At 41.0% G+C, this 25,594-nt stretch overlaps 1 protein-coding gene across 1 annotated transcript in view; it reads right to left on the bottom strand.

The window, feature by feature from the left end:
• DIS3L2 (DIS3 like 3'-5' exoribonuclease 2) overlaps positions 1-25,594 on the bottom strand; it is a 180,493-nt gene that overhangs the window by 127,973 nt on the left and 26,926 nt on the right. The window contains exon 6 of the mRNA XM_063167119.1: positions 23,488-23,589. Coding sequence (XP_063023189.1) covers positions 23,488-23,589 — 102 coding nt within the window. The remainder of the gene's footprint in view (positions 1-23,487; positions 23,590-25,594) is intronic.

Raw genomic sequence — 25,594 nt, 5'->3', positions numbered from 1 at the left:
CCTGCTTGAGGATTCAAAGGGTAAATGACCTGAGTACACAAAGGCTTCTTGGAAACAGTGACTTTTCAGAATCTGCTCTGACTTGTACCCACTGCAGCAGATGAGAAGTGGAAAGGAAACAAATTAAATCTAAGGCTTGTGTTTTGAAAACAAAATATTGAGACAGATCTTCAGTATGGCCATCAAACCTGCTGAGACCCCAAAGCTATCCTGCCTGCCCTTCCCAGAATTCTGCAACTTCTCAGACTAACCTGCAAAGTGAGCTTTTACTGTAGTGTTAATTCAAATAATCAAACTGAACATCCATGTTTAGTCCAACCTGAGCAGATAGCCCTACATCCAGGCTTGTCAGGCAGCTGCATGAAAAACAGATTTAACTGTAGAAAAAACCCTCATACCTCAAAACAGCCACCTCAACTCACCACTTCTTTCTGCTTCTACCAATAAACTTCATTCCTGAGCTGTTCACTTATCTCTCTGTGCTTCAGGCTGTACCAAAGCAATCCAGGTTACAGCATGTTCCCTCCAAGTCCACCTGAAATCCTTCCCCAACCATCTTGCACAAATAACCAGAAAAACAAGTGGAAAAGCATCAACAAGGAAAATTCTCAAGACTGACCTTTCTGAATCCTAAAGCCAAAACAAGAACTGTCTCCTCACCATGTATTTCCACTCCCTATCTGGTCTCTGACCTGTCATTTGCCTCTGAAAGCTCCCCATTCCCATTCCCTGGCCCTCATCCCACACCTACACCCTGCCTCCACACATGTTTATCTACACCTCATTATCACTGACCAGGAGACAGCTGCCTCTGCCCCTGTCTCTCCTCAGGTCTACTCCTGCCTTCACTCCCTTCCTGCCACTTCTCTGTGGTCTCCCTGGACCCACCTCTCCCAAGCCTGGCTCTTGCCCTGGGATCAGGACCGTGTTGCCTCAGGTCCATTTCATCTGGTTCTCCTAACAGATAAACAGCTCCATCTGTACACTCCTGCCTTTTGTACTCTGTAACAACTGCTGAGAAGCAGGAAAAAGCTGTCAGAAGTAGCTGTCCCTGCTCAGCACAGGTATCCCACATTTCATGGATCAACCACTGCTGAGGGTAGCAGTGTCAGAGGTATGGGGAAGGACAATGTCCTTGATTCCCTCACAGGGAACACTCTGCCACGTCCTTTGTAGGCAAGCCAGCCCTGTTGGGAGTTGCTACCAAAGAGTTGTGTATTTCCATAGCCAGATCAACAAACTTGTTCCACACTTTCCACTCCTGTTGCCACCCCCGGGATTTGATTTGGTGCAAAAAAATCCAGCCTCTATTTTCAGAATACCTCCCTATATTGCACTGACCTTCCCACACACATTTCCCAAGGCGCAGCAGTCCCTGGAGCAGAAGTGATCCAGCAAACACCTCTTCTCCCAGCTTCCCAACCCACATGGTATTCTGTACAGCAAGATGTCACACTGATGAATCCTTAGCCATAGCCCATCTCTCAAGTGAGAAAAGTTTGACCCCAGAGGAGCACAAAAAGTTCACTTCAGCACCCAGCCTTTAACAACACCCAGGAATCAACCTCCCCCTGCACACTCACAAAATTCAAAGAAGCACAAACAGCTTCTTCATCTCCTACCAGCAAATTATTTTCATAAAAGAGGCCCTTAAAACTGGCAGCCTCCCTGCTGGACCCCAGTGAAATGTTCTTTGTACCTTGGGTCTTTGTAATGCCTGCTCCTCACAAGACCTCCCACTTTGGTGCATCTCATGAGCTGAGTGTTGCACTCCAGGCCACAGCGAACTGGAAACAAGAGTGCAATGCACAGGGCCCAGCTCTGAGGCTGCCAGAACATATTGGTTTGAAACATCACAGAAAATATTCAGCTCCATATTTTCAACAGTAGCCAGGAAGAAAATGCATGGAACAGTTTTGAGAACTGTTTTTCAAAAGTCATTTAAATCAAATTATGCCCCATCCACACCGGCAAGCAAAACCCTCTCTACTAACTGGAACTGCTTTTCTTTTCTTGTGTGTGTGTTCTTTTCTTTTCGGTTTAACTTTTTTTTTTTTTTTTTCAAAAACTGTCTCCAAGCCATCTTTTTTCTGGTAATGTGCACAGGCACTGCAACACTACAAGAATGGGTGCCAGGACAAAACCTATGATGCACAGACCCTAGAATAAATCACTCAAGAGGGAGGAATTAGAAGAAGAGAGTAACATAAGGCTACATCTTCAAAAGTACAATTCTCTGAAATCCCTGCATTGTCAGCAAATTACTGCAAAAAGATACCCAGTTTTCATCTGATGTAAAGAAGCAGACAGGCTTTTGGATCATTTGCAACTTCAAGACAATACCATGAATCAATACATATTTTAAAAGATGCAATAATTACACAGAGCTTGCATGTAATCAGAAAAGAATCTACTTGTGCTGAGCGTGTATAATTTGAAAGCTGCAATGCCAAGCAAATCCACACCGTTGGCTTGCACAAACCAAAGTATTATCCATTACTGCCTTTTTTTAAAAAACAATACAAGCATGTATGAAAAACATATTTCCTGGAAACAATGATACTCTTTGAAGAGTTTTTCAAGATTTCACAAACCAAACAAGCCTGTACCTGCACGTGCCCATAAGAAGAAAGAGGGCTGACAATGCAAACTAATCAAAAAGTACTGGAAGGACTATCCAAGATATTTGCATACCTATACTTCCCAAGGCTTGGAATTTTTCTTCAGAACTGTATAAAAATTATTTCCCATGTGTCTAAAAAAAATCTCCTACTGATCAACACCACTTTAACTCACCAAGGCAGGAAACAAATCAAGCAAAGATCTACATGTTGGGGCTGACACCCTCAGCCCCTCACTTGCAGCTTTTGTTCCTTTTCATTGGGCTCTTAAGTGCCAGCTCCCAGGGGTCTCAGCCCCAGGCATGTTGGGACACACTTTCAAAGCCCAGAATGGGACACCTGGGACAAAGAACATACTGTTCAGGAAATCCACAAGGGCCAAGAAAAGCAATAGAAATTTCCACAGTTAGCTTGCATTACTAGTTGCCAGTAAGCCTCTTATTATGAAAACCCATAATTGGAAACTGTCATATTATAGAACAATTTATGGAAGTTTTAGGACTATGTATGCCCCAATGGGAACTTCCTTTGACTGGTGTGTTCCATCAGCCCAGGTCAGCTTATTTATTCACACAGTGGGATAAGAGCACCAGGAACCTAAACACGTCATCTCTGAAGCGTCACTGAGACTCCCACTCTTAGAAGTGCTTCAAATAGTTCATTTCTTAGCCTTTCCAGTTATCCATCTTCAGGCTGCATTCAGTCAACTGCTGGACTGTCCTGTCTTTATTTCTTTTCATCTTCTACAGGAACATTCTTGCACTTGTTTTGTGTTCCTCTGCTCCTCTGAAAATATGGAAGGCAAAACACAGCTGCTCTGGGCTGAGTGCATCCCACTATGCCCATCTCAACCCCATCAAAAGGGCTTGCCAAAATCAGTTCCTACTCCTATGATCTCTACCTTGTCACACCAGGGAAACTGGCATCTACATTAATTTCTAAATCAGATTTGAAATGCATTAAAATATGGCTCCAGCCAAGAACAACAGTCTCCCCCACTGCCAGCACGATACTGTTAAAGTCACCCACACAAAACCACCCAGTGCTTCCTTTGCTAATAGTCACAGTTTGGTGTGAAGGTAAGGAGATCTGGTAACAGGTGATGGAGACACATTCCAGGAAACTTGTAGCACAGAAAACTGTAAATCCACTTTAACACTGTATTTTCCATGCAGGAGCCAGCAGGTACCATCTGACAGAGTGGTTCTAACCATGAGCAGCTCCATCCTCTAGAAATGGGCTGAGCCATAACTCCGCCTGTGTCCTGCCATGCTGTTCTGCTGCCACTTCCAGTCATGCACGCCAAGACCTCGATGAATCCAGCACCTTCCCCATCACCCCAGGACAGGCTGGAAAAGATTTGTGCTTAGGGGAAGCTGTGGCAGAACAGGGGCAGCCAGGCTGAAGAGGACCACCCACAGATGAAAAGAACTGGAGGAGATAATCCCTGCAAGCATGGTAAGTGAAGGAAAAGAAAAACAGATGATTCACTGAGGATTGAAAGAGAACAGCTTCCTCAAATGTTGAGACCTTTCCGTGTCCCTTTAAAGTTGTTTCTGAAGAGAAGACAAGCTGTGAGGTTAATGTACTGTTTCACTTGACTTGGTATCAGCAAATTCTGTCCCTGGACAGAATCTCACTGCAACATAGAGTACCAAGGGACTGTGGAAGAGAAGGGAGAGATGGCAGTAGCACAGTTTTGCTCCAAGATTCCTGCAAATACAGGAAATACAGGCTGGGTTATCAAACTGGGAAGCTTCACCTGTGAGCTAAAACTGCTACAAGTCCATTTATTTGGACAAGGGGTCTTTGAATGCCAGTTAGAACGTGCAGGTGGGACTGATTTCATATTAAATCACTATTACTGGCAGGAAATCCCAAGCTTCCATATCCATCTTAGACTTTCAACAAGTTCCTTACAAAGTACATAAGGAAAGTAATTCTGTTCAAGGAAAATAATCCTGCTCTCAGCTGCCCATGAATTTGGAAACTCACTCAAGCCAAGTTGCCCAGTTTGCAGCACTTGACACTGCGCTAGGCAGACCTGCACACTCTGTCCTGAAGATGTCACACCTGAATTTCGCACAGCTGGCAAGGCAAAGTCCAAGTGTGAAAAGAAAGCTGAAAATATCAAAGCATGCACATGTGGTAAGGCAACAAACACAAATATCTAAACAATTTTCATATATTAAGTATTTTAGGTCACTCTGCTCCATAGGTACTAAAGAACAACAGGCCAAAAAAAAAAAACAACACATTAGGCAGTTGGAGGAGGCAGGTGTTCCAGGAAAAATGAGGGTGCATTTCCCCACTCAGAAAATGGGGATGATATTTGGTTTACATGCACATGTGAGGATTAATGTTTTCAAACACTTCAAAGCATAACTTCACTCATGAGGCCTTATCAGAGACAATAACACATCAGTGAGGTTTCTACAAACAGAAGAAGGCTTTCCCTCTTCTTCTCACCCAGAGACCAAGGCTTAATCACAGATCCTGATCAGGGTTTCAGAACCCCAGATTTCACAGCAGGACTCACATAATTAAAGACCTGCATTAGTTTACTTACAGCTGCTGCTTGAAATCAGAATAGAAAGAAATGTCACACAGTTCTAAAAACAAAACACCAATTATATTTTATGTTGGAATAAAAAAAGTTCTTATTTCCACACAAAGCTAACAGACTTATCACTAAACAGAATAATTATTGAATTCCTATTTAAAGATGACCTGAGACATCATTCAGTTGTATCACACCTAGAAATTAGAATAGCAAAACAGAAGCAAAATCATGAATGACTCCACACTTATAACCATAGCACAGCTATCTCTTCATAATCTTCAGGCACTTACTAATAAGAATTTTTGACAGTTTGATTATCAACGTCTTTCCAAAATTAGTTCATACCTTGGACAAAACATTTCAAACCAAAATTTTAGAACCAAATTATCTGGTTCCAAAATGTTTAGACAATTGTCTGTTACAATAACAAAATCCCTTGCAGTTTTCATCAAAATTTATTCACTGAACTTGCCTCCAGCAGCAAAACTAGTTCACCAAGGTGTTCTCCAGAACCTTTCTGTGTGATTTTTTCTTATTATGCAGCTTCATCAATAACACACAATAGCAATGGTACTAAAAAAACTGATCTCGTTTTAAAAATGAGCACAAAACCTGCCACAACAGAAGACATTCTAGAAGGAAAGGCACAAGATCACCATCATTGGTCTGTCTCCAGGGAAGTGGTATGTCTGCCTATTCCTGCTGGAAGGCACAGGTTCTACACATCCCTACCTCTGATAAAATGCACCCTTCCCAGGTTTATTTGTTTTTCAGTTGTGCTCAGCTGCCCCAGTCAGAACCAGGCACACACACCATGCTGCACCAAACCATACACTACATTGTGGATGCTCAACAGAACTTTTAGGAAGCTTCTGTTTACAACAAAGCACATTAACAGAGGAGAATAGAGGAGCACAAGGTGACACAAAGATTGCATCTGAAGGGAGCCCATCTTAGTGGAAGTTAAAGCTAACTAGGACCTCAAGGCACAGTAAAGATGAGTGATGCTCAACATTTTGCTGAGAACTTATTTTGCTGCAGTGTTTCTTCTCCTTCCAGTGAAAAGAATCAGTATCACCAGGTGTCCTCCTGAAATAGGGCAGGGAATGACTGCTGGCATTTGCGTCACCAGGATCTGCTCACATTACTCGGTGACGAATCTCATTAACCAGCAGCACCTCAAGCAAAGAGTCTACAGCTCAGTTTGTTTGCATTTACCTTTAGCAACATGGCACACTTCATTAAATTTTGAAGCAGTGTTTATTAGAAGAGTAAAATGCATCAGCATCCACCACCAGGCTTCTCAGCATATTTTCATGACGTCAATAGTCAGGTTTATTTAATCCAGTGAAAATATACATTGATTGAACATGGTCTCGGAGCATCTTCTGCAGGACTGAAAAATGGACTCAATAGGAATGGCATATTTTTATTGCCTTCCCTCAGAAATAGATTTGCCATCACCATAAAAAAGCCTTTTCCAGTGGTGGGAAGGGCTGGCCACTACAGAGTTCCCTGCTTCTTAATGCCAGGTACCTTCTGGTCTGTTTTTCCTGCCCGGCAACGAATGCTGTTCTGTCAAAAGCTTTTCCACAGAATGAATCAAAAGTTACACTCAATTGTTATAACTCAATTTAAAATGTAATGCAGGACATGGGACTAACACTGGGGGTTTCTGTTGTGCTACTTCCTTACAAGCTGAGTTTTGTTAACAAGAGATTTCAAGGTATACTTCACCTGTGTAACCTCAACTTACAAAGCAGTTCAGGTTTTCCTTCCCTCTCTCAAAATTCATTAAAAAGTCTTACTTGAGCTGAGATGTTGTACACAAGTTCTCTGCCAAGAACAAATTTTTACAGCTTAGTTTTAAGCTCCTTCAAAAAAATCCAGAAATTTATAATGGAAACACTGACAGTGCCCATAATCACAAGTACAGAAACTTTATTGCAATAGGTAGTTCGCATTCCATCCAAAAAGAAAAGTTGGTCTCTCAATCAAATTCCACATGCATTCTGTAACAATGGCCAATTATGAGATCAGTAAAAACAGGTGCAAATAAAAAAATACTGGGGATTTAACCAGTGACTATGGCAGCATAAAGCCATCACCTTGGTCATTAAACTCTGATTGCGCAAGAGCCTTTTTTTTTTTTTATAAAGTCTTGAATTACTTTATAACTCACTTCTCCTGGGCAAACTCTTCTCCTAGTGATCATCAAAGGCTAACTTGGCAAACCTTTGAATCATGCTTCCAAGTCCTAACAGCCTGATCATTCCCAGATATTAGTAATACAGGATTTATATTCAGTTTTGTCAATTATGCCTTCTGGTTCAGCCTGATGGAGCCCACCACTACACATGTGCAGCTCAGTCACACAACAGCCAGATATTCCCACTGACAGACTCTACCCTACAACTTATCCTGAGTGCCTCAGGAGACCTTCTGTGTGCCAGTAGGAAATGGATGGCTGTACACTGCAGCAAACTGCATCTCACAGGCTATGCAAAAGCAGCGATGAGCTTCCTACATGCCCAGAAGAGTTAGTTGTACTCCAAGCAGAAAGCATAAGGATTCACCATTAGCAATACATTCCTCTCCATATTCTGAACACACTTCCAAGTCTCTTAAACATGCAGCAAAGACTGAAACACAAAATGCAGAAATACAAGAAAAATTATGCACTTGGTTACATTAAAAAGGTACAAAGCCAAGGTGCTAATGGGCCACGTGGGGAAGCAGAACAGCAACAAGTGTTAAGCCCATTCAACATGCTTGCAAAATAAATCTGAGAATCACAAAATTCAGAAACACGGCTCAAAAACATGTGACTGTGAACTAGCCTTGACACCTGCTTATGTCATTAATAAAATATTTAATATATGAAAAACAGTGGGTTTTCAAAAGTGCCTTAACCAGTGCCGAAATGCGTTAGTCATCCAAGAAGAACTCTCACTTGAGCACTGGAAATTACAGAACAAGGAAATCAAACCTTCACAAGAAAGCCAGCTCAAATGCTAAATCTGGACTGTGCTTACCTGCAAACATTCATTACCAACAATGACAGATTGCTAATCCTTTTAACCAGAAGGGAAAAGACTATCCCTCCCCTGCAATACATTGTGTACAATTATTGGATCTGAGACAGGCAGCTACCTTCATTAAACAAGCCCAGGAAATTCAAAGCTGCTTCATACAGATCAAATGAACTTAAAGCAATCTTCACTTCTTCAGTCTTTCCCTCTGGGTAAAAGTAAGTATGGGATGACATTTAATAATCTTCCTTACCTAGAAGTTGTTATTTGAATAATACTTAGAAGTTAAACTGCAATACAGTAAATGTGTTAATGATAAATTGTTTAAGCAATTTGACAAAAGGAAAAAAGCACCCAGCAAAAAAGTCAGACTGTTCCAAGAAATTAGGAAAGGAAATTTATGTTCATTACAGCTATTTAAATATAAATTAAATAAGCTGATTCCATAACAACTTCTCCCATTAACTTAAAAGGTCTTCAAAAGTATATTCTTGAAACTCCACAAGTGACAGCACTAAATCTCAGTTTCACTTCATCTCAGGGAAGTTTGGAAAGCAGCCTCTGGAAACAGTACTGCTGCTCTGCAACTCACCAATGAGTTTATGTTTATCTTGTTAAGAAAGAAAAAATTAGCCCTTTCATATACACATACTTTTAAGATAATAGGATTTTCTTCACAGCTTCAAGTTAGGCACTGAAGTACTTTGTTATGATTAGTTTTATCACATTGAATCCAAATGCTTTGGATTATTAACCAACTCTTCTGACAGGTCTCCAATAATGAAACACACCATACAGCTTACACTGACTCACCATTCATCTTAGCTGATAAAACAGGAAAGGAAGATGGCCAAAATCTCAGAGCCTACCCAGGGCAGTCCACAGCTTTAGGAACCCCCTTTCATTTGCTTTCTCACCAGCAAAAGCAGTTTATTTGTTGGCTTTAACATGTCAAACTTCACACTTGCCTGCTCCCATTCCATGGCACATACCACATCTAAGACTATCAGTACCCAACGCACCTACATTGTCTTAAGAGCTAAGGACATGTGAAAAGCAAGTTAATGCCCTCTCAAGTAAAACATTAGGTCCACCACTTCCTTGTTGCTAAAAACCTCCTTAAATTCCCTTGTTTCGAAATACCTGTTGACCCTTGAAGCTAATTTGCTGGTTAAACATGTACCCTGCCACAACTGTGCCATAACACCATCAGGAAAAAACTTCACACAACAGTTTGTCCTCAGGCTGCTGAGGATCCAAACTGAAATCCCACTGCTCCATTTGGGACCCAAGTTACCACTTCCACCTCCACAGTTTGGCCATGCTGGGCCCTGGCACTGAGGGATGGAGGACGTGCAGAGTCAAAATAAGTGAAGGAAGTCACAGAGGGATGGAGATTGGCAATGTGAAGGCTGAAACATGCACTCCCACCTCAGTCTACCCATCGTCACCCACAGGCTGTGGAATAAAGCACTTCATAAACCCTACTGCAATTCCACAGCACTGGGTGAAATCCAATGACACGAGGAAGTTGCATGTAAGCCACTGGGAGCAACTGCATTTCTTGTGATTGAGCAACTCTAACAAGCTGGGGAATACTTGCTCCATCCCTGCAACACCCCCCTCCAGACACCAGTTTTTACAGTCCCTGATCCAAAGCAAATTCAGAGGGACACAAGGTACACAAAATCATCCGGTGATAAGCATTTGTTCACAGCGAAACAATTGAGCGGAAGGATTTGTCTCGTTAAACACACAAAAGGTTATCGAGGACCCACCAGTTCACACCACCTCTTCCAGCTCCAGGGAGGGACAGGATCCCACCCCACAACAATCACCTGTGCAGCCAGCCATCAGCAGACACGGCCAGGCACCTCCACCAAAGGCATCCTTCCCCTAAGGATTCACACATTCAAACCCTCCCAGAGAGGCTTCTGCAGAACAAAGGCTATTGGCAAACTTCACATCAAGTGCATGATCAAACCTGCTTCCTTGTAAAATGCTAACAGCACTCCACCAAAATAAAACTAAGCAAGTTCTCAGTTCTTAACTAATAATTTTCCTTCTAATTTGACCACACTGTAAAGTTGCCTTTAAAACCTCCCACAAGTTATTTCATTGCACCTTGCAAAGTCCTTGGAGTATAATTAAAATCTTCTACCCAAGCTCTGGGTTTGAATGGGTTTCATAATTTCTTAACAGAATATTACTTGATTTGCCTAACACAATCCATACAGCCCCAATTTATCAAACCTTTAGTCTAGGCTTCTTAAAAATAAAGCAAATACTTCATAAACTGGATGAAAACCAGTTTCACTTCTCACACTGTTCAACTGTGTGCCTCTTGTTTTCTTCTCTCATCATGGCTTTATGAGCTGCTCCCCCCAAATTACACTGCAAATGACACTGAAGAAAGTTACAGATCTGTAATTGAAAGATGCAACTCAGACATTTAACAGCTTCAAAACTACCAAGAGTATTCAACAATGAGCCAGGATCCATCAGCCCTAGAAGCACTGAGACCTGACCTAAAGAAAAACAGAAAGCTGCTATGGTGCTTTAGAGGTTAAGGTAAATTAATACATAGAACAGTCTCACTATAGAAACTTTCTCACCTGTATATTTGCAACAAGTCATATAAAATATATGGATATTGCAACTGAGGTACTGTGAAACAAGTATGCTGCAATCCTCCCAGTACAAAAAGCAGTCTTTGTTTAATGGTAAAACACTGGATTTTTAGTACTGCAAGTTAGTACAGCATACAAGCTCAAAAACTTGCAAGCTTCAGTTCATCTAATTATGCATTGTTTAGGAATTTAAACCACTATTGTTTTCTTGGAGCAGTCACAAATTGCCACACAAACACCAGTGTACTCTTGACCTCCACAGGGAGTGGCTCATTCCCATCTGACATGCCAACAAACCGCTCAGGATGAAGTTTCCCCATCACTGGCCTAACACGTTCATCTCTCATATCAACACTGTCACGTGCATTTGTATGATTTACTACATCCTAAAGGTATCCACCTCTAATGAACATTAACTTTTTCAAAGTAACCTCCAAAAGTTTAAATATCTCCTAAAGACTGCGACTATTTCCTTCTCCTCTCTTCCTCCCATAGCCAAGTGCAAGTACATGTGTTAAAATTCCACCCTGCAGTCACCAGCTGCAATCTCGTAAGTAAGAGAAAATTCTTCAGGCAAGTCCCTCAACAGGTACAACAGGATGAAATGAAACATTTCAACACACAGCATTTTACTTTAATTTGAGAAAAATCACAGAGTGGACTTACCAAACTTTGTCCATAGAACACTGACTTCAAAACAAACCTCTGAGCTCAGTTTTCTGCCACAAACAAGCTTTACTGTAGACCTGCACTCACCTCTCTAATCTTGTAACACAAAAGGTTGACTAACCTCAGCTTTAACTATAGTGTTAACACAAGCATAAATATCCTGCAATGTGTAATGCAGTAAGGCATGATTTAAACATTCTTCAGCAAAAATTTAAAAAATAATTTCTGTCTATATTAGTTTTGAATTATGAATGATGCATGAACAGCTCACTCATTTATTTTGTATTTATTTCTGCACAGCGAGAATATCAGAGCAACGGTGCTTGGAAAAAATCTGACAATTTTGGGGTAGAACTTTTTTCACAGCCATGGGTGAAAAACAATTAATGCTTGGGAGAGTGTATTTTTATTGTGAAGAAAATGTTATGTATTCCCAGTAAAGAAATAAAGCAACTTCCCCTGGCATATCTTAGGGAAGAGCAGCGATTTTGCTAACATATTACTTTTCCTTTCAGAGCTGAGGGGACGCAACACAGACAGGACAATACTTACCCCAATGCTGTTCTGACTAACTCCGAAAAAAAGACCTGAAAAAATTTAAGAGGTGGCAGCAACTAATAAAGAAACACCTATGGCAAATTTTAAATATAATGTTGGTGTTTTTCATAATTTGTTTTTTAGTCATGTAACCCTATAATGTACAGTACATCCAGCTGTACATTCAGCTGGAAAAACATTTTACACTAGAAATAGTCAACAGAGTTGACCATAGAGCATTTCCTGGGGTGTCTTGCTAGCCAGGACATAGGAACCATGCTACACCCTCCTCCCATCTGCAAAGGGGAAGAGGTTTTTTCTTTAATAGAGTCAAGGACACAGAGCTGCTCATTAGAGGCCAGTACTTCCTCTCATCCTGGTCCCTCTCCTCACCCAAGCGGACATGGACCAACCTGTGCAACCAGCTACTTCTATGCAAGAATTTTAGACTGAGGCACAGTGCAGAGCATGGCACTGGGGCCAGGAGGAGGGGTAGGAGGGAGCACAGCCAGCCTGCTGAGAAGCAGAGGTGTTGAGGCAAGTCATGAAGACAAAAGGATCCGGATGTCAAGTATCCGAAGGAAGAGTATTTGATAAATACTTAGTGCTTTCTAAAGTAATCAACCCTAAGCTGGTGAAATCACAGCGTTTAATCAGAGGCTGATGTGCCAGTGTTGGGAGCTGTATTTCCTAATACCTCAAAGCCCTGCACAAAGAGTTATGTCTATTTTGCTGTCTGTCATTTTGTACGACGCCCTTCCCTCAAGCACCGGTCCTCAGAACGCATTAGACATTGTTAGAGGAGATTAATTTAACTGCAGATTATTTTTTGATTATTTTTTCCTTTCTTTCACAAAGCACTTAACAGAAATCAGTGCTTGGGAACAGAAGCTGTGAAGCACAGTCTATCCGTTTATTTGTGATCATAGCAACTAATTGCTCAAAGAGGAGCCTCGGGCCCCAGGACCATTCCCACGTCCCTGAAGCTGGCTGCTGCAATGAAGTGCCACTCATCCCCAAAAAAACAGTGTTGTTAAAGTGCTTGAGTGGCTTTGCAGGTCCAGAGGGCAGACAGCTGGATAACTGACCACTGGATAATGCTGACTCCTTCAATGGCAAAAAGACAATGGCGGGAAAAATAAAAAATCGATTCTGACATGTGGTAGTGCTTTTTTGTTAGCAAAAAGTTTGTCCAAGGTCTCAATCAGCTCATAGGAAATTCCTGTGTAGCTGGAGACACTGCCCTGACAAGGCCAGCCTTCCCCTCCCAGTTCTTCCTTGATTTGACAGCCACAGCTGCCACCACACCTAGTCTTTGGACTCCGTTATATCTCAGCACTGATAGGAGTCACCCCATGGGAAAGTAGGATAGTGGGACTGATGTCAGGTACTATGAAGAGCATTTTCCTTTTCAGCTTCAAAAATTTTGAACCTTACAGGAGCCACCCGCTCCTATGCTATTTTTTGAGTTCCTACAAATGAATTTTAACAATGCATATCCTGCCAGGAAACGTTACCATGCATTAGTGATAAACCATTAGATAAAAAGGTAAATTAAGTTTCCAAGACACAAATCTCAGCTGATAAACGTATTACATCCACAGCTTAACAATTGTGCAGAGAAGAAAAGGAAGAAAGCATTTTTAGAGAAAGTTTCAGGAATGGGGGGGGGACAGAAGAAAGAGTAGATAAAGTAATGCCACCCTGTCAAAATACTGCTCAGACTATGCATGAAGCACAGCTATGAAATTAAACCAGATTAAACTAATGGCCATCCACTAACCTTGGGTATGTCCACATGGTACAACACAGACCTGAAGAGCAGCTCAGGCACCACATGTCTTGCCAACACAGCATTCTCTCATGGCACCAGCTCCCTGTTCAGCTGGATAAATAAACTAGAGCCAGACAAGCCATTCATTCTCCTTCAGTGGTGATGCTGCACAGCTCTGCAGTCCAGGAGGCAGCAGCTCTGCTCCCAGCCAGGTGACACAGCCAGGCACAGTCACCAGAAAGGAGCGCTGGGACATTCCCCCTGGATGGTGCCCTAATATGAAGATAGTGCAAGGAAGCTGCCTCTCTAATACCAGCAAGGCAGCTGTACATTTAAGGGCCAGCTGCAAGACACAGGCTGAGGGGAAAAGCATTGCAAAGCTTTGCAGCTGCCAGACTGCTCTGCCCAGAGCACGAGCCTAAAGGTCAGGGCAAGAAAGAGACTCTTGAAATGGGCAGAGAGCTGTTCCCAAGGCAGTCGAGCTGTGCAGGACATGGGTCCCACAGGATTGTCAGACACAGCTGGGCTATGCCCAGATCTGTTGTTCACAGACCCTTTAGAAAGGATGCTTGTCAAGTGATAAGCTCTCAGACTTGCACCAAAGGGAGAAGAGCTACAAGTCCAAACCTAAGCCAGACCAGCACAGCAGTTGTAATTTCTGCAAGAGGCTACAGCTGCAAACCTGATCTTCACAGAAGAAAAAAAACAACCTAACAAATCTGACATCAAAAGGAGTGATAAAACCCAGCGGAAATTTACTTTACTGCAAAAAAATTCAAGGAGGGCACAGAGGTGAGCGACCTAGCTACCGTCCTTGAGACTTTTACCAGAACTCCCCACGCCCTGAACAGTCATTAGGTCAGGAAGAAAGAAAAGCTGCTGAAATATTCCTTCCACTTCACACAAGTCCTTTGGACTTTCCCCAGACAGCACCAACCTGGCAAACATTACACCATGAGGGATTGAAAGAGATCACAAGAGAGATGCCAGTTTCTATAGAGCTTGCCAGCAAAAGTAGCCAATGTTCATTCCAACAAACAAGCCAAAAGCAAGGAGACTGAGAAGAAAAGGACGTCCTGGCAGCTAATTAGTGAAAGCATAACAGTCAGAACTTCCAAGCACCAACAAGAACTAAGCAGGATATACAACTTTATGCAGGATTATTTTCACACAGAACAGAGAACGTGTCTGGGGAATTCTTCACCAGTCACTTTTTGCGACCAAAATACACAAGCACTAATTAGATCATGCCAAGACTTCATTTTCACACTTCCAAAGCTGCTCAATTAAAAGTATGTGTTTTGGCACTGCTCTCTGTTTCAAAACAATTTAGACAAAGCTAAAAACAAAGAAATGCTTCAACCCCAGGAGGTGACACAGCTGAAGATGGATGAATCAATAGCATACTGGAAACCTAAAAGGCTCATAAGCAACACAGACAGACCTACTTTCATGAAGCAGATATTGCCTGATATGACAGAACACAGAAAACAAAAATAAACCAACAATTAAAAAGAAATAAAAATAGTGAGAAAGTAAGGAAATTGCTTTTTTCAGCAAAGTTGGTAGATCAGCTCTGCCTTGCAGTATTTTCTTAGATCATTACCAACATTTTTAAAGAGCCTCCAGGTAGTTAAGGCTAGGGTAAAAACTGGAAAGGGCAGGTAGAACCAGGGACCTTCAAAAACCCACACCAGATGTCTTACCAGCGAGCACATGCTGGGGAATGATGTCATATCCACAGCTAATGAAGCTGTGAGGAATTTGTGGGAAAAGATAATCAGGAGGAATTTTAATTTCCCTTTCAGTGTTCTGAGTGGCACTTTTTAAATAGGAAACTTGATTCACAGTATCAGTTGCAATTCTTCAAGATACTACAGAAACAGAGACTGTCACAGCTACAGGTTCCAGGACATTGATTTGTATATTGAAGGATAATCCCAAATAGCAAGCAAGAAAGACTTCCTGTGTTAGCAGTGTTAAGAAAACTGCTATTGATGCACATAAATCACTGACCACCTTGCACTGCATGATAGTGCACCAAGACCAGACTCATTCCCAGTTCTTGTGATGTGCACAGCAGTTAGGACATAAGCTTCAGAAATCTGGGGAGAAGGGATCCCCCTCAAAGCAAGTAACATCACAAAGCCAGGCCAGGAGAAAGTGGGAGGCCAGGAGAGCTCCTCAACCTGGCTGCACTTCGCCTCATCTGGAGGATGACACAGGAACAGTGTCTGGGAGAAGGCAAAACTGTTCCAGCTCTCTGAAGGAGCAGCATGCTGACTCAAAACCTGCCTATTAGGCTGCAGATACCTTTATCTTAGATGGTTACAAATTACCAACAACAAATCTAATGCATCCCATCCCTGATGACAAATATCCTTCTTATCTCTGAGAACCACGTGGTTACAAATGAGGTTCCACATCCTACCCCAAAGAACCTGTTGTAGAAAAATCCCTGTCACTCCTCCAGCAGCTGCAATTCTTCATTTACATAAATCACCCCTATTTTAGATTCCTTGTCCCTCTGATTTATGGCCTTAAGAAAAATAAACATGAGTTAAGGAAACAAGGGAAAAGAGTTAATGAGCCAAACTCAGTAGTTTTGACCACATGTAAATACTGCAAGCCAACTGCTGTTTCTCTGACAGCCAATAACAAGAGCAAACATGCAAATAGATATGTAGAAGTTTTCCTATTCCTAAGAACTTAGGGATACAGTCCAAAACCACATCACCTCAGGACTTAAAGATCATCAGGTTTTTAGTGTCACAGCAGCTCATTTCACCAGCTATCAAGCTAAATTAGGAATATAGTCTACTTTAAAAAAACAGAGTATGACATTCACTGTACCAAGTTTAGGCCAGATGAAACTTTTAGTATCAGTACAGTTGATTTAAATTTATTCCTAATTATGCAGATCAGAAAGAAACCCAGACTACAGAAAATCTGGATAGTCTCTCAAGAAAGCATTTATAAAAAGTTAAGTGAGTTTAATGTGCATGACTTTCTAAAAACCAATCCCATCACAACAGGTATCCTGACTCTTATAAGGTGCAGACTCCAAATACTCATGTGATATCACCAAATAAGTCTCCAAACTGGCAAAAAACAAACAGTTCTAAGAAATACTAATTCCACAGGAACCAAGAACTAAGAAAAGTCCAAAATGATAGTGGTTATATAAGAGATTGGATTAAGAATAATCTACTGTGATGTGTGCATATTTACAGAAGACTTGGAAGAACAAAGTTTAAAACAATCACTTGAAGAAAAGTTAGTTGTTAAAGGAAACAATTTGCTGTACTAGATTATATTTATGTGACCAAGAAAAAAGTAGTGAGCAGGAGCAGACACCAGGTATTAAATGCTGGCTTGACTCCTCTTCTAAAGTAAGATCAGATGCTCCAAGAGCATTTCCCTCAATGCAAGATGAAGCTCTTTGAGCAACACACACTGAAATTTAGCAGTATCTCACACAGCCTAAACTCACTCCCATCTGCTATTATTACACTGGGGATGTAACAACTGACCACATGTCATGAATGATTATTTAATGTTTAATTGTTCACCTAAGAGAAACGTTTTTATCTTATTCTGTGCCTGTGCAGCCAAACCACAGCTGCAATGTGACTCTGTCTGCACTGGTAGGACAGGATGCAGACAGTCAGTAAAAAGAAGTTTGTCTTCCTACCTAACCAAACAATTTGCCTTTTAATATCACTCTTTCTCAGCACAGAATGAGGAAGAATAAAAAGAATATTAGACTCTTCAAAACCTCCGCCCTGTACCTTTCTTGTGATTTTATTATTCAGAATCCTGGTTTTGGCTTTACCATCTGAGAGAGGCAGGAAAGGCCCTTCTCAGGAAGGCAAGGTTGCTTGCAACATCCAAAAGGCTGATGTTTCTGCCTCCTTGTTTTGCACATGCAGGGGGAACAAGGGCTGAATGCAGCACTGGGTCATGGCAATCTCACAGAATTCAGATCATTACAGTAATTATATCATTATATACCATAAAGAGCATGCCAGTGCTTGCTATTAAAACTGGCTGTGTTAAGATGTCAGTTGATTCACTTCAAGTGATATTTGATTAACAAAATGTCATAATGACATCTGTGAGAAAGCAAATGCAATGCCACATGTCTCAGTGAGCAGCACCTCCTATTCTCTCAGCTTTTCTGCCACCAATCTACTGCATTGCTGCTCCAAACCCAGTGAGTTTGCAGCTCAGCAAAGCCTGGGAAGAGCCATGCCAGCTCACAGCAAAGGCCCAGCAGTGTGGAACAACATGTGGCCGTCCAAAGAACGGCACAATTAGAAAGTTAGCATGTAATTAAGCTTTTCCAGATTCCACCAATTTGTGGTTTGGGGATTTGCCAAGATGGGGAGGGATATGCACACACTTGTGTGTGACCATCAACTTACAGCCCTCACTGTAAAGCCTACAGCAAAACAAATTAAAAAACCAAAACAACTGCCCTTCCTCCCTGAGGGCATCCATCAACCTTTCAGATTTGCTAGAGCTCTGCTTTTCTGGACATCTTCCTAGCTGGCTTCTTAGGCTTCCCGCTTTACTCCTGAATATCATGAATTACACTTAAATGCTTTTTGTGTGCCAGAACACTTACTATTTCAATAATGACTTCTCCAGAACTTTTTTTTATTATTATGAATGTAATGTTTCCAAACAACATTCTTGATTGTTAGACTCAAACAGCCTTGCTGTGATAACCCTCTAAGAACCTCATCTCCTCCTGAGTTACTGTTATCTTTACATTAGCTGCAAGATTTTGAGAAGAAACTGAGTCTCAGAAGAATTTGGTTGAAATGAATTATTATTCAGCAGGGCAAATCCAAAGCTAGCATCCCCTCTGGACAACTAATGCTTCATAGGTTTTCACCAACAGTGGGAGGCAGTGACTTGCCAGGATACGTAGCTCTGTTCAAACTTTACGTGGTGATATTTGTGATGACTGCTTAAATCAAATTGTTCCTTCTTCACATTTGTTTGTAATTATGCCAATAGTAGTCACAGCTGGGAAAAGTGAATTGTACTTCATGTCTTCTGTACAGAAAGTGTTTAAATATTTATCTGTGATGTATGGCTCAGAAGAGGGAGCTTGAAGATCTCCTGCTGCACTGCATTGCATCTGACAGCTCAGTGTTGAACAGAACACGTGCTTTCATGAGCTATGAAGCATTACTATTTCTATCATTGTTGGACACTTTATCACTAAAATGTTGGACCCATTATCCTATTATCCAGCAACACACACTGTACATAATGAGCAGCTCTATATCCTTGGCCTTAGAGACCTTCTGTCAAGATCAAAGGAACTGGAAACTGTGCAAAGAAATACTGCAAACTGATAAGGAAATTATTCATAAAACAACAACAACAGAGGCACTGATTTGCACTAATTTCTGAGAAACTGTAGGTTAATCAGGAATTATTTTATCTGCATATACAGTATATTTATGCAAAACTGGAGACCTCACTGGCATATTGTAGCAAGCAACAGGGAGTTAGACCCCAGAATTCTTTTTTGTAAGTTTTGGGCATCACCAAGGCCTTGTCTGGGTACTATTTTCAGACTAAGACTAAAATTTCAGCTGTAGCGTGCAATACACGAGACGGTTGTCATGAAAAACATTCCACGTTATAAACTACTACTCTAAAAGCACCAGGGATTGGGCCAGGAATCCAAGCCCCAAGTGATATCAAATGACTTATTATGCTATTTCCTTCCACAAAAGAAATTACATCTTGCAAGAAAAACCAAAACAGATACCTGAAATTAAACAAATTCTGTCTGGCAATTAAGCAGGCGGCAAAAGAGCAAAAAGAGGCTGTAAGGAAAAAACAGGTTAAGTTTATCCTCTATACTGACACACTGCTTCCCTCCTTAATGAGCCTACAAAATATTACTGTAATCATAATATCAACATTTTCTTTGACTTCAGTAATTATACACAGTATAACTGAAGCTTCTGAAATTGATGTATGCACAACTCCATAAAATATACTAAGAACCCAGGGGTAGAAGTTAAAGCAGTAAAAACCAGTCAAGAAATAAAGCACCATTTTTCTTCTTTATCAGAGTAATTAACAAGGACTGAGGTAAATCCTGTCACTGGCTATCTTTTATTGTGATGTTCTTCCAGGAGATAAAGTCACAGACTCAGGGAAACCCTACAGCTTGAAGTCAGGAGACAGTCTTGCAAACTGCAGCAATACTCTGACTTCATTCGCTAAGAGTAGGTTAAGTACCTGGAAAAACAGCCTAAGTCAAATACCTTGCTTTGCAAAAGCTAAATATTTGAAAGTTACCATAGCACCTCAATATTCCCAAGATGTAACACAAGAGGACAGGAGAGGAACTTCTGAAAGGCGGCCTCCAAATGCGGTCACCGCAACGCAGACCGCTCAAGCCTGGCAGGAAGCTGATGGCCACCTCCTCCAGCAGAGCAAGATAACAAGTTCCAGGGACAAAAAGTCTCTCCGTCAAGTCTGTGGTGCCACACTGAAATTGTTGGCCCTTGATCAGAACTAATAGTAAGCAGAGAATTATGAACTGACAAACTGATCATTGCTGAACAGTGCGCAGCTCTCAGAGTGGATGTGTGAACAAACAGAGCTTTAAGAGCAGACAGAAAAAGCACAGGGAGGACAGGACCACAGTAGCTCATCCAAGCAATTGATGCACATGCTGGGAAGGACACAATGTTGAGAAATTCAAGCCTGATAAATTTCCCACCACTGAGCCAAGAAGTAGAAGGCTGGAGAGAGAAAATATTGCTGTCTCTCTCAAAAAGATATTACATAAATTATAACCACACATCCAGAGTATTTCACCATCCCCTTACATTTCACTGTGGCATTTATACCTGTGTGTAGGGTATCACCATTACTGCTCAGTGGGACACTGAAGTCCCTGAAGAAAATGTTCTCCAACTGGTGTCTCTTCCCTCACAGGCACTTCACCTGCAATGAACAACTCACCAGGGACAGAGCAGCTCCTAATTTTCTCAGCAATTCAAGCAAACACACAGGTTTTTCTGTCCAAAATCCAGAGCTTGTTACCAGTCACAGGTTTTCCCTTTTCCTCCCATTTACACATATAAATTGAACTGAGGTGCCAGCTAAGTCCTGCCTTTACTGGAACACAGCAATACACTGTGACTGCAGCAGGAGAAGGTGCATGAAACCACCTGCTCTAGCAACAGGAAGATCTTCCCTCAGAGCATCCAGAGGCCATCCAGGGTGCTGGAAACCCAGAAGACACAGACTGAACACACTGCTGAAATAACAGCCTTATCTTGTGCAAGAAGCTGGTACAGCAGCAAAAAACCCAGCTCAGTTCTCAGTGGAGCACTGGGTAATGTATTGGGAATAGAGAACCATAAAAATAATCAGCACACACATCTCAATCCTAACAAACCAATATGTACAGAGCCTGTAAAGCCTCCTCTGAGAGCATCAGTTATACCATATATCTGATTTACATTTTTCAGAGAAACAACTGAAGCTCTTCAGCTTGTTACAAAGGCCCAACGGGAAGGAGAAAACCCTCAATACACCTAAGTGGCAGCTTTGCAGCAGCATGAGACTAAACAAATGGAAAAACCTAAAATAGCTTCTGACAGTTTATCATTAATCAGTATGAATTACTTGGCAGAAGGCAGTATCTTTCAGTGCAATTTATGGCACCTTTCCCAAAGAACTAATACAAACATGAGCACATAGCAAGAGATTTGGGGAGCAGGGGAAAAGGAATGTCATCGCTGATTGAGTTGTTGATGGCAAGAAACAAAAAATGAGACTACACAGGGCAGCACCTGTGTGGCTGAAAAACATGACTGGCATGTTCCAGCTACTTCATTTGGCAAGGGTAAATTCACCACAGAAGAATCATAATCATATTACAAAACACTGAAGTCTTTTGAATAGCTTCCTTGCAGTCAGATACCACTTCTCTAACAGTTCTATTTATTCATGCATTTTGCCAGAACAGAGATAACATTCTGAATGCTTCCTCTTATATTCATAAAAGATCATTACTGTTGAACATATGAAGGTATGAGAATAGAAAAGAGAGGGAGAGGCATTATCTTTGTTTAGAAATTGATATAAATGGAAAACTGCAGACAAAGCTTCCAGCTCAGGCAATCTCCATCAAGCCTACGAAGAAGCCCTTGTGCTGGCAGGTCCTAGCAAAGGATCCAAGCATCCAAACTATTCCATTTTTCCATCTATGTGAAATGGTTTAATACAAAAGATAATTTGCCTATATGGAATTGATGACTAAAACACATAGTTATCAACATAGTTTTAATGAACTTGAAGTCTTGAACAGCTATCGAAGAAATTTTGCTTTGACCCTCAAAACTAGTTCTCAGAGATTACTGAGATAGCAGCAGACCTCTTTCTTTTATTTATATATGGATATAACTGTAATACCTTAGAAACCACTTATGATTGCCTTTTGTATTAGGTTTAGTTTTGTACTTAGGTGTGTCAATAAACACTCAGGTAATTCACTTATTTTATGCATACTTACTTAAAAGGAAGAGACAAATTCTAATATGTCTCAAACCATCATTTCAATTGTTATTAGATTTAACAGTACAGGTAGATGGTTCAGCAAATGACCAGACTTGGCAAGAAGTCTTGCATTTGCAAGTCTAAAATCACATAACTTCAAGCAAAGACAGGCAGAGAAGGTAGCTACACTAAGTAAAAGCACCAGGCCAAAGTAGTTCAGACCAGGCCCCATTCTGCTGGAAATATCCTTTTGTCCAAAAGATCTATGACAGTCTCTAAACTCTTTAGAAGAGTTCAAAAACCATGTTTGGAAAACAATTTGTGGTGATTCTGTCATGCTTACATGTAAAAAGCCATGATAAAATTGCTAACTGTAGCTTCATCTCCCATCAACTTGAGAAAGGGAGCAAAAACTGCCCTTGCATTGTAGTGTTTAAAGATAAACCTGCAAACAAGATAAAATTATCCAGATATTTGAAAGGACAAAGTTTGATTGGGGAATGAAGTTTTATCAGCGGGGAAAAAAAATCCCAGACAGTGATCTTACTGAAATCCTCAGTCATGAAAATGAAAGCAATTGTCCCATATTTGTATTGCTTCAGTCATTTCACACATGCTTCATTCATATTAAGAAGGGTATTACCACAAAATCTGGAGCTGTGACAAGATAAGCTTTTCATGGACTGAGGACCCAAAAATTAGAGAGAATTAATCATAACTAAAGCTTTGTGAACAACACTTGTCAAATACATAAGCAATTGCAAACACCTACACAGTGCTATCCAAAACACCACAGCATGAAGACAGCCAAATAGCAAATACCAAAAGTCACCTCTGACAAATGTGCTTGGAATCAGCCTCATCATCAGACTTTCCCATACAGTGATAATGAAGGCCATTCCATGCAAAGGATGAGGTGTCAACGCCTCAGGTTATCACTTCTTCCAAACATTGTAATGGATAAAGTATTTTAATCAACAGCAGCATAAACTCAATTTAGCTAATGTGATTTGTAGGAAATTCTCTGTTCTCTGTCTCAGGCCTTACAAGTTTAGTCATGAAAATTGTAATAAACTCTTTCTATCAAATCACAGCAAAAATATACTGAACTGACCTTCCACTGATCTCTGGGAAGCAACTTCACCACCACGATGTCACTGTTCAGGGCTCTGTTGCGAGCAACCACTCCGTCAATAAAGATATCACGGCTCCCATCCTGGTCACAGAGGAAGAAGAGTAAGTGCCAGACCAAAACATATGAAATCATGGTTGTTATGAGGTTTAAAACACTGTCATCAAGAAAGACACACACTCTGGTAAGGCAAACATCCTGCACTTGTGTACAGGAACAAAACAGATTCACCATATGCCCTTTAACATAGAGGATCTTCTAGCAAATGAGCACCTTTGTATGGATGTGCCAGTACAGTAGTTCCACACTATGTACACAAGACAGAGCCAAGCCCTCAAGATGTGCTTTCTCAGTTTCTCTACACAGTTACTCCTGGGAACAGGTAGAGAATTTTCTGCTGTCACAGCTCTTGACAAATTAATTTCCCACCTCGAACATTCAAAGCCAGCACTGAGAATAGACAAGTGTTCAGAACTGTTCACAAGGCAATCTCTGCAAAGTGCTCCATGCAGAGCTCCTGCTGCTCTCCTGGTGAGCTGGGAAAGCAGGGACATGCAGCTCCTGGATCAGCAGGGCACTCTGTGAAGGTGGTCTGGATTGCGGTTAGGGATGCAATCTCTTCTTTTTCAAATCAGTTAATACCATATATTCTGCATTTGGTACGATTTATGTTAGAAGGTATCCCAAATAATGACAACCACAGATGCCAACTGCAAGCCAGGAGATCTTTTACTGTAACAGACATGTCAGGACACCTTCTCTGAATATTCTGGATTAGCATCCTTGCACTGTACAAGAACCTCTACTAATTGCACACATCATGATTATCCACCCCAGACATGTTTGGCATTTGGTTACTCTAGATTTGGTTTGGGAGATTTTCTTCATGGGGTGAACAAAGTTTCCTGAAGATGCCAAAACAAAGATTTTAGTTTTTAAAGGACTCCGAGTTTTGTCTTTTTTTTTTTCTTTTGATAATTATTGACCGTGCTCTTGCTGCTTTCATTTCTGCTTGCCCATAATTCAGTATACAAAAAATTCCATGTGTCTGTTTACAGTGCAATGAACATGTCAAGCAATGTGAGCATTTGGTATCAATATGACCAGTTTAAACAGTTTTTCTGAGGAGAGTTATCTTTGCATGGTTTTGAAGTACAAAAAAGGAGGTTGAGTTTCTTCAGATTAGTACTTCATTGTCTTTCAAAGAAAAAAACAGCTTCACAAGATTTAAAGTTTTAATCGCAACTTCAGCTATTTCTCAGACACTCCTGAGTTTCATATGCATGAATAAATCCAATCAGAACTACCAGCATGCTCAGTGTCCAAGAAAAACTTCTTTTATAACCTGAAAACATGAAGCCCAAATATCACATAAGTATCTTACTCTGCTTAGATACCAAAACAATAAAAGGAAGAATCCTGCCATGATGTGAAACTAAGGCTGTCCTCCAAGAGACCAAATTACTCTTAGAAAGAAAAGCAGCAGCAGCAGCAGCTCAACAGCTGTGTGAAAGCTGCCTCCCATGACAAGATGCAGAAAAATTGCAAAGCCTCTTGGACCAACATAATTCAAATTGGAAACCGTTCTCTTCAAAAAGCCAGATTTTTTACACATGGTCTTATTCCTTATTTCTCCACACCCTTTCCCTTCAGCTCTAACTCTTTACCTAAATCCATCATATACATAAAAATGAAATGTTCAAAGTCACTTTCTATGGCAAATTCTTGGTTTGGGTTAGGATTTTTTTTTGGTCTGTATCTGTAGCTGCTCTGTGCTTCAGGACACAGGCTGGCACTCACAATAATTTGCTCTACACTTTTTCTCCTCTTTTCATGTGTCCGTGAAAATACAAGACATTTTCTTCCACTCCCTGTAAAGGTGCCTAATGTATCACACCATCTGGTTAAAGCTTCATCTCCACACTCTGCAAGAGTCTTGCCTTTAACTGCACCCACACCCTCTCTTTACAAACAATACATGTATATATACATATACACAAATTTAGATATGTGTGTGTACACCTATTTTACAGCAGTTAATTTCAACATCTGCAACAAAGCTGTAATCAGAAAATTGCCATCAGTTTTG

Source organism: Melospiza melodia, chromosome 12 (genome assembly GCF_035770615.1).
Source record: "Melospiza melodia melodia isolate bMelMel2 chromosome 12, bMelMel2.pri, whole genome shotgun sequence".
In the NCBI taxonomy this organism is placed as follows: domain Eukaryota; kingdom Metazoa; phylum Chordata; class Aves; order Passeriformes; family Passerellidae; genus Melospiza; species Melospiza melodia.
This window is presented reverse-complemented; position numbering and strand designations above follow the sequence as displayed.